The 13,396-nt window shown below is 42.5% G+C and overlaps 1 protein-coding gene across 3 annotated transcripts in view; it reads right to left on the reverse strand.

The window, feature by feature from the left end:
* MYO18B (myosin XVIIIB) overlaps positions 1-13,396 on the reverse strand; it is a 239,968-nt gene that overhangs the window by 16,504 nt on the left and 210,068 nt on the right. For all 3 annotated transcript variants that reach the window (XM_016124218.2, XM_036221665.1, XM_036221666.1), the window contains 2 exons: positions 9,171-9,215; positions 7,750-7,887 (listed from right to left, as the gene is read on the reverse strand). In XM_016124218.2, coding sequence (XP_015979704.2) covers positions 7,750-7,887; positions 9,171-9,215 — 183 coding nt within the window. The remainder of the gene's footprint in view (positions 1-7,749; positions 7,888-9,170; positions 9,216-13,396) is intronic.

Consider the following 13,396-nt stretch of genomic DNA (forward strand, 5'->3'; position numbering starts at 1 on the left):
CTCACATTGCAATATGGTACACGTCCAACAGCAACAGTGGAGAGCCGTATTTGGTGATAAATTCAAATCACAGCATCACTAATTATGTGATGATAGATCGGTCACTGAGGTTTAGGGATAAATGTTGTCTCTGACCAAGATGAACACAATTTTATTTGAACTTCCCAAGGTTACTAAATGGGGACCACAAACGCTCTAATATGTTTTCTCTTTCTCCCTCTCCTCTTCCTTTCTTCTTCCGCCCTTCCTCCTTCTAGCTTCCTCCCTCCTTACCCCTTCTCCTCACTGTTTCCCTTCTCCCCCTCTCCCTTTCCCTACCTTCCCCTCCTCTCCTCTCCTCTCCCATCTTCTCATCACCCTTCATTCTCTGTCTCCATGCTCTTGTCCACTTCCATAATTCAACCTTCCTTTGATGGAGAACATCGTTTTGCTTGTCTTTTCTATTTACCTAGGATCATTTTCCTGCTTCAGGTAAGGTACCCTATTGTCATTTTGGGAATCCCCTCTTCCCCAACGTTCTTGTACTTTGAATGGGAATAATCCCATCTCCCAGAGCTAGGAGAAAACACCAACTTGAGCCTTAGGTAAGAGGCTCCTTCGTTTCCCTCTCCACTCTGACTAGTTCAGACAGACATGTGACACACTTTGGGCAGCCAAAGAGAATCAAGCTCAGGATTTCTGTAGAACTGTTAAGAAGAGAAGCCCTCTTTACCATTGGACTCAGAGTGATGCAGACATAAGCTTGGAGCTACTGGACACCATCTTGCTGCCTCAGAAAGAAGACAACTCAGAGAATAGCAGAGCGGAGAGGCTGCCGGAGAATCAAATCTCCATAACCATTTTCCAATCCCTGGATCTGGTAATACCTGAATTATGCCAATCTACCCCTGGTTTCCAAGCTACATGAGACAATAAACTCTCCTTTTTGTACAAGCCAGGTTGAGTTGGGTTTTATTTTACCTACACCTTGAAGAATCCCAACTATTACATTATGCAGAGATATTCTGGCATCTCCATAGATCCAGACCAGAGTTTAAAATCTCTGGACAGTTCCACTTGGATGTCACCAAAGACACTAAGTTCAACATATTTAAAACTAAGGTTACTGAAACTCCGCTTTCATTGCCAAGAGAGTCTCTGTTTTAGGTTCACAGTTTTCTGCTGTGAACTGAGCCCACTTTTACGATCTCTGCAGAACACCCCATTACAGTTTTCCCTAGTCCTTATTGTCAGCATCTTTGCCTCCTAAAGCAGTGTCATCCGGCCTGGCCTGGGATGAAGGGAGGAGGGTGGAAGGAAGCTTTTGTTTATTAACCACCAATTTGGTGACAGGCCTTCCATAAACCACTCTATAGCTAATATTCAATAGGCAATAGTTAATTCTTTTAAAATCTTTTCAAACTTTATTTTTAAATAAATGGAATATTATATATATATTTTTATATACTTTAAATATATACAATTTTATTTATAGTAGTTAATTCTTTAATCCTGCAAAAGCGATATTAATATAAAGAAAGGATAGAATCATGGAGGAGGGACTGAGACTCACAGACTGTAACCTCCTCACATTTAGGCAGCTAGTAGGTAGTAGACCTTGGACTAGAAACTAGGTCTACCAGAGTACAAAGCCTGTTAGCTTCCCCCTACCTCCTTTGAAGTATGTCTCCAAGGTCCCTTCGTCAGATTCAGCTTAACATTATGTGCCCACAACCTGTCTCTGCCTTCGGTCTGCACTCCAGGGAAGTTGAGCCCCAGATTTTCAGTTTTCCCCATTATGTTCCTTCAATCCTGGTTCCATGTTGCTAAGAACTTGCTCTGTGATAGAAGACAGTTAACTAGTCTGGCAAGTTCACCCTTGGTTTTCAATATCAGCATCATGCATCATTCTTCCAAACACCCTGGTAAAAAGCCATCTAACTTCTTTCTACTGGTCACTTATTTGTTCGGTGCATATTTACTGAGTACCTACTATGTGTCAGACACTGTTCTAGTGGCTGAGGTACAAGAAGGAAAGACAAAATGTATGTTCTTAAAGAGCTCACAGCCTAATGAAGGAGACATACACCTGAACAGATGATCTCAACATAATATGTTAAGTGCTATGGGACAGAGACATGTGGGGTCTGTAGGAGCACAAAAACCCCCAACCAAGCCAAGGAGTCAAAGAAGGCTCCTGAGGCAGGTGATACATGAGCTGAGTCTTGACGGATGAGTTTGTCAGGTAAAGAAACATGAGAAGGATGTCCAGTCTGAGGGCATATCTTGGGCAAAGGACCAGGAGCGGGAAATAGTACCGTTTTTCAGGGAGAACTGTATATACCGCTTGGGGCACAGATAATAAAGAAGAGATAAAGGAAAATGAGAGCAGAGAGGTAGATAAGAGCCAGATCATGGAAGGCAGCGTAAACCCATTTCAATTCTATTCTTTAAGGGTCAGATGTCACCAAAGTTTTCCTGTAAAGGGCAGCAGGCAAATATTTCTGGCTCTGGGAACATATGATCTTTGTTACGACTCCTTGACTCTGCCATTGTAAAGCAAAGGTAGTCATAGACAATACGTAAAATAAACAAAGAAAACACCCAAACGTGGGCATTGCTGTGATCCAATAAAACCTTCAAAAAGAGGTCAAGGGCCAGATTTTGTGATGGGTAGCTGTAGGTGGTGGGAATCCATTGAAACCAGATTTTCATTTTAGAGAAATCATACTCACTGAAGGGTAGAGGACTGACTAAAGGAGGGTAGTTTTAGAAGGTCTTTGCCAGAGTCTAGGTGAAAAATGAGTAGGCTTCCTTAAAAGTGTTGGCAGCGGCGATGGAGAGTAGGAAAAAAAAAAGAATTAAAAGTATTTGCTCCAGGGAGGGCAGAATAAACAAGATTTAGAGATCAGTTGAATATGCCCATGAGAGAGAGGGATGACAGCCCAGGATGACTCAAGAGCTCCAGTTTGGGTGGTTTTACGAATGATAGAAGCACTAGATGATACAGATAACACAGGAGCGTGGGGAGGAAGGAATTCTCTCTTGGATATTCTGAGTAAAGACACCAGAGAGATGTCCAGTTGGCGATCTTCCCAATATAGTAATTGGGTATGACATAAAAGTTTCAAACTTGGGAGAATGTAGGAGCTGAAGGTCTAGATTAGGGAGTCATCTGCTTATAATAGGGCAGTTAAAACCACAAGAAGATTGCCCAGGATCGGATGAAAAAAAAAAACAAAACAGCCAGGTGAGGGCAGTGCCCTGAGAAAACCAGCATTTGGGGGCTGGGGCAGGAAGGAAGAAATCAGAAGAGAGAAGTTCGAGGAGCGCCAAGAAGCAGAAACATCTCCAAAGCCAAGTAAACGGAGCATTCCAAGAAGAGATGCCAACGCAGGGGAGAAGTTCTGAAAAAGATCAAGACTAAGAACATCTTAGTCTCTTCGGAAACCACTGATATGGTGAGAAAAGTTTCAAGAGAGTGATGGGGGCAGGCTTGGGGCTGTAGGAAATGAGGCATAAAAGTGAAGTAAGTGAAGATGGTGCATGGGAACCCTAGGGGAAGTAAAAGGAATAACTCAGCACAGCTGCTGGGTGATGCGTGAGGATATAGTTAGGATGGGGAAGACCTGAAGGCATTTATAACCTGAGGAAGAACAACTAGAACGTGGGAAGTTGAGAAACAGGTGAGGATGGGACACTGGGTGGATCAGAGCTCTGTAGGGGAGAGAAGGGAGTGGATATGAATTAGTCCCAGATCTCGTCTTCTAAGACCAGAAGGAAGATGGGGACAGACAGAGATGAATTTACAGATGTCACAGAAGTCGAGGCCATTATTCTTTTTCTTTGGATGAAACAGGAGTTTAGGGTGTCTCCTTAGAGTGAAGGGTAGTGGCGGCTGGGAAGGCAGATGGTTCAATTAACTGTCTGGGAAAATGAGAGAAGTGACTGGCCAGTGACAAGATGAGACATTAGGAGTCTGTACAGTTGAATCGACTGATGTCTGTCAGCATATGGACCCTGCAGAACTGTGCTAGCGACGAAGGCTGGCGTTCTGCTGGGCATTGAGATGGGGGTCTAGAATGAATTGGGGCTTGGACACTCCTTAGAAAGCCTGCTGTGCTGTGAGGACAAGATGGAAGAGGAGAGGGCCCCTTACCACTCCTCTAGCAGGGCAATGGCCCTGGGGAGCAGGAAGGAGAAGCCGGGTGCACGGCAGGGGCTGAGGTGAGATGCCAGCCCCTGAACAGCCTTGATACCACCTGCAGCCAGATGTTAAGAGACAAAGATGGCTGCCACCACCAAGCCCACAAACTCCAGCTCCGGGGGCTACAAAGGTAATAGAGAGTCTCTGTCCCCGGGAGCTCTTGCATTTATCAGCAGCAGCTGCATGATTCCAGAGCTGTAAATCATAAAGTTTTAGGTGTGTTTCTCTAGAGTTGACGTCCCCTTATAAATTATACAGGGAATGCTTTTATTTTTTTGGCATAAGACTGCTCTCTCCCTCTCTTCTGTTTTAGAGTGACCTTCTTTCTCAAATTGGAAATGTCCAAGAGACTCCTTTATTGACCTCTGTGATGTTCCTGGTAACATGGGGAGGGGCATATAGGAGTCTCATACTCTTCTACTGTATAGTCTCTTAGCAGGAGGAACATTGGAATGATCTGCTAGTATCTAGTCAAGTTTAACATGCAAGTGCCCTTTGACCCAGAGAATCATTTGCCCATACATTTAAGGATGTGTCTTTTTTGAAGCTTTGCAGGTTAATAGCAAATACCAGGAGAGCAACTAAAAGTAAAACAAGATTATAACTTTAAGATCTTTTGCAAGAATTTAAAAGAATGAGATAGACTTAAGCATACTGATAAGGAAAGATTGCTGAGGAATATTGTTGAGGGGAAATTCTAGGAATTTACATATAGCATAATATACATAATATAACATCATATCATTTATGTTTCTAAAAAGCCCACAAATATGCTATATATGTTCTATAAGAATATATATGTATATATATATATTTATAAATACATAGAGAAAGATATTGAAGAATTCATGACAAATTGAAGATAATGGATACTTTTGAAAAGGAAGCTGAGATTAGGGTGGTGGCCAAGAGGATTTTAACCTTCTTAGTTATATTTTAAGTTCTTGAAAGGGGAAGTATTCACAGATTACTTGTGCAATTAGAAAGAGCTAGAAGTCAAGGCACCTGAACTCTAGGTCAGTCCTTACGGTAAATTTGGCTGAGACATTTCCCACTGCAGACCTATTTTCTCCATCGGCATAATGAGCGAATTGGACTAGATGATCTCAGTGCTTCCTTCTAGCTCAGAAGTTTTAGAATCTTTAAGTTGTAAACATTCTCTAAGGGCAGGGCTCAAAATTTTCAAGGCCTCATGCTGTGGGATCTGGCATGCAGCTGGCAGTTAATAAATATCTTTTGGATGGATGTTGAACGTTGAATAACAATCCTTATGCAGTTTTAGTATTAATAACAAGCCAGCTCTTTGCCAGTAAATTTTGCCAGATGAGTGATCCACCCCTTGGAAAAATGTCAGAGAGTCACGGCAGTATGGCAAATATAAATGCAGGCTTTGGAGGGTTTCAAACGCGAGTTTAAATCTTGGCTCTTCCACTTACCCACTGTGGGACATTGAACAAATTACCAGCCTTCTCGGAGTCACAGTCAGTACTGAGTTGCGACCAAATAGATTAATATTTCTGTACCAGCCTTAATGTTTCATTCAGTTATTCACCCAACAAACATTTATTGAGCACCAACTGTGTGCCAGTCTAGGGACACTGACATGAGGAGAACAGACAAAGAGCTTTTCTCGCCTCCTGGCTTTTCACTGTCCTTGAGGCAGGCACCTCTGCTCTGAACTGCAGCTGGACACTGAGGACTTGGAAGGCTGGGGGACAGAGAAAGAGGGAGGAGGCTGCGGAGAAGGCTGCCTGGGGATGCTGAAAACCAACTCCGTCCGCGGTGTAGCTACAAAGCTGGGGGAAGGCTGTCTGTGTCTGATGCAGTTGTTTCCCCCTCCCTGGGCCTCAGATTCCTGTTCTGTAACATGGGGGTAATGATGTGTGTCTCTGGTTCCTCCGGGCATCAAATAAATACTGGCACTCATAAAGCAGCTAATTTTCTTGAGCTCTTGAGATGTCAGGCTCTGAGTGAAGGACAACTACTGCACCCTCTCATTAACCCTAAAAACAACATTGATCTACTTATGAGGAAGCATGAACGGAGAAGTTAAACAATTTGCCCCAAATCTCGCAGGTGTGGAGGAGCAAATAAATATGGGGTTGGAATTCAGGTGCTCTGACTTCAGTCCATGTACTGAAATCACCACTGCCTCCCATCTCCCATTATGAATTGGTGCCAAACAACTTAGGGTGTAACTCAAGGACTGAGGATCCTTATCATGTACCCTAATACAATTATCATTATGAAACTTGGAAATTATGTTAATGATCATTCACATTCTGCTCTAGCTGCCTCTGGTTCTGCTTCTGCTGCTTTATACTCCGGCTGGCGGAGAAAAACAAAAGTATTTAGTTATCAGGAGAGAAAAAGTCCTCATCATTTGGGTTTCACAGAGGATGTGGCCTTTCTGCATACAGGCCTGTTTTTAATTAAGATCAGTAATTAGATAACCTTGCCTTATAATTAACTCCCCAGATGCACCCCATTCTTGGAGCCTCTCTTTGATATTTTCGACATCAAATCTAAGATGATCTGCAGCCATGTGCTAGACATTTGCCACTCACCAAATGTGCCCCAAATTCATTAGCATGAATTTCCGATCCCTTCTTTTTGTAGAGATAACCCCTTGCTTCAGAGCAGATACATTTCAAGTCAGCAAGGAGAGTCATCTAGGTTTGTTCCATCAGTCTGATTTTTCTCCCTATTTTATCACATTCATTCTTTCGTTATTATTAAAGAGGTGTGAATTTCATCTTAATTATGTATCTGCTTAATCCATAATTTCTGATTTATGGCCATTAGCTCCCAATTACAAGAAGGCCACCCTTGAAAAGGAAAACCAAGAGAGCCGAGAGAAACAAAGCTGAAAAGCAAGATGGGAAGGTAGATTTAAGTTCTACAACTAAGGGTGAATCTTGATGCTGGTTTGTTGAAGAAACCTATTATTGGCAATCCCATAGATTTGTGACGGTCTCTTCTCAGGCCATGACTGAATTCATCTTCCTCTGTGGTAGGGAAAATATAGATTCCTGACGTTCAAACAAAGCTAAAGTTTCAAAGAGAGAAATCATACAGCCTAACCATCTTTATACTGACTCATCATTTAAAAAAATACAAAAAAAATTAATTAAATTTTTTTATTTAAAAATTTTAAATCTGGAATTATCTGTAAATGGCAAACAAGTAGGACCTACCTCAGATAGAAGGCAACTGTAATAAATCCACGATTAAAAAAATATATTCACCCCATGCTATTTAAAATCATCTGGGAAAACTGTACCTTATGGAGGACTACATTAGACCCTCACCATTTCAACTGTTCGGAGTAGTAAATACAATTATATTTCCTGTTTTGCAGATAAGGAAGTGAAGATTCAGAGAAGGTAACTAACCTCCCTAAAGTCATCCAGTTAGGAAGTGGCAGGCTCATATCTCAAACTGTCTGGACCGTGCTTGTCTTTGTCTAGGCCAGAGGAAATGGAAGACCTAAATGACAGCCTTCGAAGTCCAAGACTCTTTGAGCTATTGGCCATCCAGAGACAATAAGGATATACTCTTACCTGGGGCTGAGGATGTGACTGCTGAGGGCTGACTGTCGAGATGGAGTCCTCATGGTGTCTGTGGCCAGGGACAGAGAACAACTCAACCAGGACTGAAGACTGCCCTCTGGCTGGGAGCTGAGGATGGAGATGTTATCCCTAGAAGCAGAACACAGGATTCTGTCATCACAATGACAACCACAGTAACAGCAATATCTAGATAGTCACCCTTTAACATAACCCAGGCATTAGGCTACGTGCTATAAATGCATAACCTCGACCAGTGCTCACAACACCATTCCTGAAAGGTGGGAGTTGGTGCTGTCCCCATTATACAGGTGTGAGAATGGGATTTGGGGAGGCCAGCTTGGGTATCGGCCAAGATCACCAGCTAGTTAGTGATGAAGTTGATATGTAAACCCTGGTCCCTCTGATTCCAATGCTAATTCCACAAACTGCTGCTTTTCCTTGGGAAGATAAACACTCTAATATACAGGTTGAGGCATCTCCAAATTTGGAATAAAATTTTGCATGAATTTTATACCAAATGGCATGTACATGGAATATGTCAAGTGTTATGGTCTTAATTCCTTGCCTGCCTTAACTGGAACATCTTTATGGACAGAGACTTTACATGTGCATTCTATTAATCCTGAAAGCAGTACACAGGGAGACCTGTGTAGCTCTCTTATTGATATGGGTACCAAAGGAGTATTTTAATTTTTGGTTGATGTACTCACTGAAACAAACAAACAAATTAAAATGTATTTGTATGTTTACAGAATACTCGATGCCAGGAACCATGGAAAGGAACTATAAACATGAAACCAAGATTGGCCATGTCCTCAATATCCCATCTTAGCAGAGTAGACGTTTAGATATATAATCATAAAATAAAAGAGAAAATGATCAATATTGTAGAAAAGACAGAGAGCAGGTTCTAAGGAGCATAAAGAGGAGTCTTAATTTGCTTCTTGGAGGCATACGGGACAGTATCAAGTAATAGCAGTTGAGCTACATTTTGTTTGAAGGTTAGGGCTTGGCCATGTATGGCCTGGAGAAATGAATTTTTGATAGAAGAAAGAGCATACAAATAGGTATGGTGGCCATAAAATGGCAGAGCATGGATGATATAGAAAGCAGGAGTCAGAATACATATGGCTCAAGTGTGTCAAAATGTCTATTCTGAGGCAATGGAGAGCACTGAAGGTGTTTGAGGAGGACAGTAGCATTGTAAGTATTGGGGATCTCTCTGTCTAAAAGAAGTTGGACAGTTCATTAATATGTACCCAGTGTGATAGGTTATAACAGAGCTCTCGTGGGCATTGTTGATAATTCTCCAAGTGGGTGTGGATAGTCCCTCTGCAGACTGGACACAGAGAGCCAGCAGTTTACTCCTGGCTTCAGTGTAACCTGCTCGTTTCTACTCAGGGTTAACTTACATCTCTTTTCTGCCACTGCTGCCACAATCCACAGCTGTCTGGACACTGGAAGGAGGTATGAGAAAGAGTCTGTTAACCTTGTACTGCCAGGGGTTAAGGAAGAACATGGTCTTTGATATTAGATAAACTTCAGTTTAAGTCCCACTTCCAACCTTTGCTGCTGTGTGATCTTAGGCAAGTCATTTGCCTTCTCTGAGCCTTCTGTTCTCCTTTGTATAATGTGGCTAATAATGGGGTTCTGCTTCTAGAGTTTTGGGGCAGATGAAAGGAGATAACCATTGCAAGGATCTCAGCATGGTTCTTGGCAAATTGATAGTGATAATTAAAAGATAACAACCATCACCACTAGTACCACTATTATTGATAGCATCATTATTGTCGACAAGTAAGGCACTTGCTTTATGTTCTTAGTGAGTGTTAGCAAATCAGACAGAAGGGCAGGTGGTCAGCTTCCAAAAGCATTCTGGGAAACTCCAAAACTAATTACAATGGCAACTACTCTTTAGGGGACATCACTTCATTCAACAAATAGGTTTTACACATGATCTCATCTAACCAACCTGCCTGTCTCCATCTTAGAGATGAGGAACGTAACACTCTTATCTAAGGTCACACAACTTTGAATTCCAGGTCTGTAAAAGCTATTAAGCTCATACTCTTAACCAGTGTGCAATTGTCCCATACATGAGTGTAGACCACCAAATCCAAAATCTCAGACATCTAAGACCTTATTTGAACCCATCTTTTCAGGCTAGGATCTCTTTATTCTCTGCCGGAATCTGGGCAATTCCTTCCTTGGAAGACCTGGTCACTTCCTCCGAGGGATGAGCCTATGACTTCTTGGTCTCTGCCCTCGAAGACTCATCCCTCTTGGGGCTTCTGTTAACATCTATCGGTCCCCACCAGATTGCAAGAGACCCTCATGGGCCAAGAACATGTCTTATTCATCCTTTAGTCCCAGGGCTCAGGCCAGACCAGAAGTCCTCCCCAACAATGCTTGGCGAATCCAAACAAGGAGTCTGTATACTTCAGCCATGAGCCAAATTCAACCTACAGGTCTGTTTTTACAAATAAAGTTTTATTAAAACAGTCATACTCATTCATTTATATTTGCCCATGACTGTTTTTGCTCTATAATAGCAGAATAGAGTGGTTGTGACATGGATCATATGGTCCTAAAAGCCTAAAATATTTACTATTTAGCTTTTTAAAGAAAAATTTGCTGACCAAAAGTACCTTTTGTGAATGACCCTATGAGAGGCAAAATAATGACCCGAGACACGTCGGTGTCCTAATCCTTAATTCTAAGAACCTATGACTCTGTTTCCTGATGTGGTAAAATGGACTCACAGAAGTGGTCAAGGTTAAGGATCTTGAGATGGGAGGCTGTCCTGAATTATCTGGGTGGATCCAATCTAATCGTTCAAACCTTACAAGCAGAGAATTTACCCCAGATTTGGTCAGAGGGAGATGGGGCTATGGAAGAATGGTTAGAGATGCAACATACCTGGCTTTGAAGATGGAAGTGGTCAACAGCCAAGGAATGTTGGAATCCTCTAGACCAGTGGTCCCCAACCTTTTCGGCACCAGGGACCGGTGCTCCTATGAGAATCTAATGCCTGACGATCTGAGGTGGAGCTGAGGCAGTGATGCTAATGTTGGGGAGTGGCTGCAAATACAGATGAAGCTTTGCTCACTCCTGCTGTGCAGCCTGGTTCCTAACAGGGTGGGTTGGGCACTCCTGATCTAGAAGCTATAAGAGGCTAAGAAATGCATTTTCCCTTAGAGTCTCTAGAAGGAACACAGCCCGGATGACACCTTGGTTTTAGCCCAATGTAATCCATGTCAGACCTCTGACCAGCAGAACTGCACGGTAAAACCTATGTTGGTTTAAACCACTAAAGTTGTGATAATCTGCTATGGCAACAAGAGAAAACTCTGCAATAGAACAAAAGTATCTTTGGTGAGTGACCCTAAATCTTCTTAAGGATCTCGATAAAAATTTTAGATGCAGCTTTTAAGCAAATGGTTTAAAAATACTTTAATAAAAAAAAAAATCAACTTTGTTAACTAAAGTGGCTCATGAGAGTAGACCCAACTCTCACCCTGATAGTGACCTGAGACTTTTATAAAGCTCTCTGGGCCAGGGCTACAGAAAGAACACTGGACCAAGGGAAAAGGTGATTGAATCCTAGTGCCCTCTTGGCTTATTCTCATCCCTGCTCTGGGATCTCAGTGTCCCCATATGTGAAATGAAGAGTTTGGACCAATGAGCTGAAGCTTGTCCATCTTGGATGCTTGAAAATTATACCCAATGGAGAGTATATACTTGGGCGCTAGAGCAGGCATCCTGGGCCTTTTGTGAGGATCTTTTATAAAAGACATAAAATTCCCACCTCCCCACATGCACAAAGGCTACCTTGAATTTTAGTGCAATACCTGAGGGTTCACAGCATCATATCTAGAATTCCTGCACTCTCTCCTCACCCCTTTAGGCCCAGAAGAGATTACTGCTCCCAGGAGTTGCTAGCCCCAGAGTCTGCACCATCCCCCGTGCATCATTTCCTCTACACACGCCCAGATCTTTATAAATAGTCCCTTTATTAAGCACCCTCATTTGGGGTGTGCCTTCTGGTTCCTGCCAGACTCTGACTATTACAATAGCTAATCTCAGTGCTGATTTCTACCTTAACAGGAAGAATTGTGTTTTCTGGGCCAATATTTTACATGACAAGCAAGGAGGCAGCAGGCACGACCCATCACTACTCTATCAATGACTATTATACCCTTAATCACCATGTGGGAAAAAAATTGAGGAGCATCTAAAGAAGCAATTTTATAAGAATATAAGATTACCAGCAATCATCACAGGCTCCTCCTAAGCCTGTGACTCTGGAAAGGAACCAGCCATGAGAAGTAATAAGAAGATGCAGGTATGGATGCTTATTGAAAAGAATCCTACGTTTTTATGGTATCTGTGTACTGGTTGCATCTGCCTGTGAATCTGTACCACTGAATTTGAAAAGAACCCCTGAGATGGAAGTCAAGGACTGCCAGGTATTCCATTCATCTACCCAAGATGAAATGCCATCCAGACCAAGGGTGATGTCCAGCCAGGGCCACACACTGCCTGCCATTTGGGTAAGTCCAAACAAAACAGAGTATGTTTAAAATAAAGAGGCTGGGTTAAGAAGGGTTTCTGGAAACCATATTATACATTTATGGTATGAGAACATGCTGAAAGCCCCTGACACCTTTATTCGGAAGTAGTCTGGAGTGGAGTGGAGGTCTGGAAGGGAGAGTGGGGAAGGCTTTCAGCAGAAGCAAGAGTTTTGTTTTGTCTGATCCTGAGAAGCATTGAACCAGATGGGTAAAAATCAACACCAGGTTGACTTTTTACAAGTCATGGCTTCTTCGTCCTGACAGGTACTTGAGTTTGTGCACCATGGTCCATGGAGCTCTTGCGTTCTGCGAAACCTCACGGGGGCTACCAAGGGGTCAGGGAGAGGGACCCAGGAGGGGTGCTTGGCCTCAAGCCTTCCTCTTTCACTCCTATCAGAAGATAACTAACTACCCTCCATCCTAATCTAGAATTTTCTATAGGAGTTTGTTTTGGTGTAAAAAAGGGAGTTCAATTTAAATGAGAGAGCTTAAAATCCACTGACCCTTTCACCATATGAAGAAAGAGTCTTTCGACTGCAAGCTCCATGTGCAGGATCTCTTGTCTTAACATGGAAGGTGCTTGATGATGATGATGATGATGATGATGATGATGATGATTTTAATCTGTTGAGTGGGCAAGCAGAGGCCCTGGAAGAATGTGTGACCTGTCCATGATCCTAATCGACTCAGCAGTGCAGCTAGGGCTGGAACCCTCATATCTGATATGCGATCAGTGGTTCTTTCTCTTACCTTGGTGCATGTGGCTTTTAAAGAATAACTTGTTCCAAGCATGTGTGGCCAGGGGATTGCTGATGAGCAAAATAATTAATTAAATGTCTTCTATTATATTCTTTTAGGGTGAGTCTTTGCCAGACAACTCCAGTCTGAATACAAACATTGCTTGGGAAATAATACATGAATACATTGGCCCCACATCACAGTGACAGACACAAGTTCACCAAAATGACAGGCCAGTTATGTAGCAGCAAACAGAGACCTTGACAAGAGAAAGGGTGAAGAAGGGGCATGTTTGACATGACATCAGAGCTTAATCGACAGAAATG

Source organism: Rousettus aegyptiacus, unplaced genomic scaffold (genome assembly GCF_014176215.1).
Source record: "Rousettus aegyptiacus isolate mRouAeg1 unplaced genomic scaffold, mRouAeg1.p scaffold_m13_p_5, whole genome shotgun sequence".
Taxonomy (NCBI): Eukaryota; Metazoa; Chordata; class Mammalia; order Chiroptera; family Pteropodidae; genus Rousettus; species Rousettus aegyptiacus.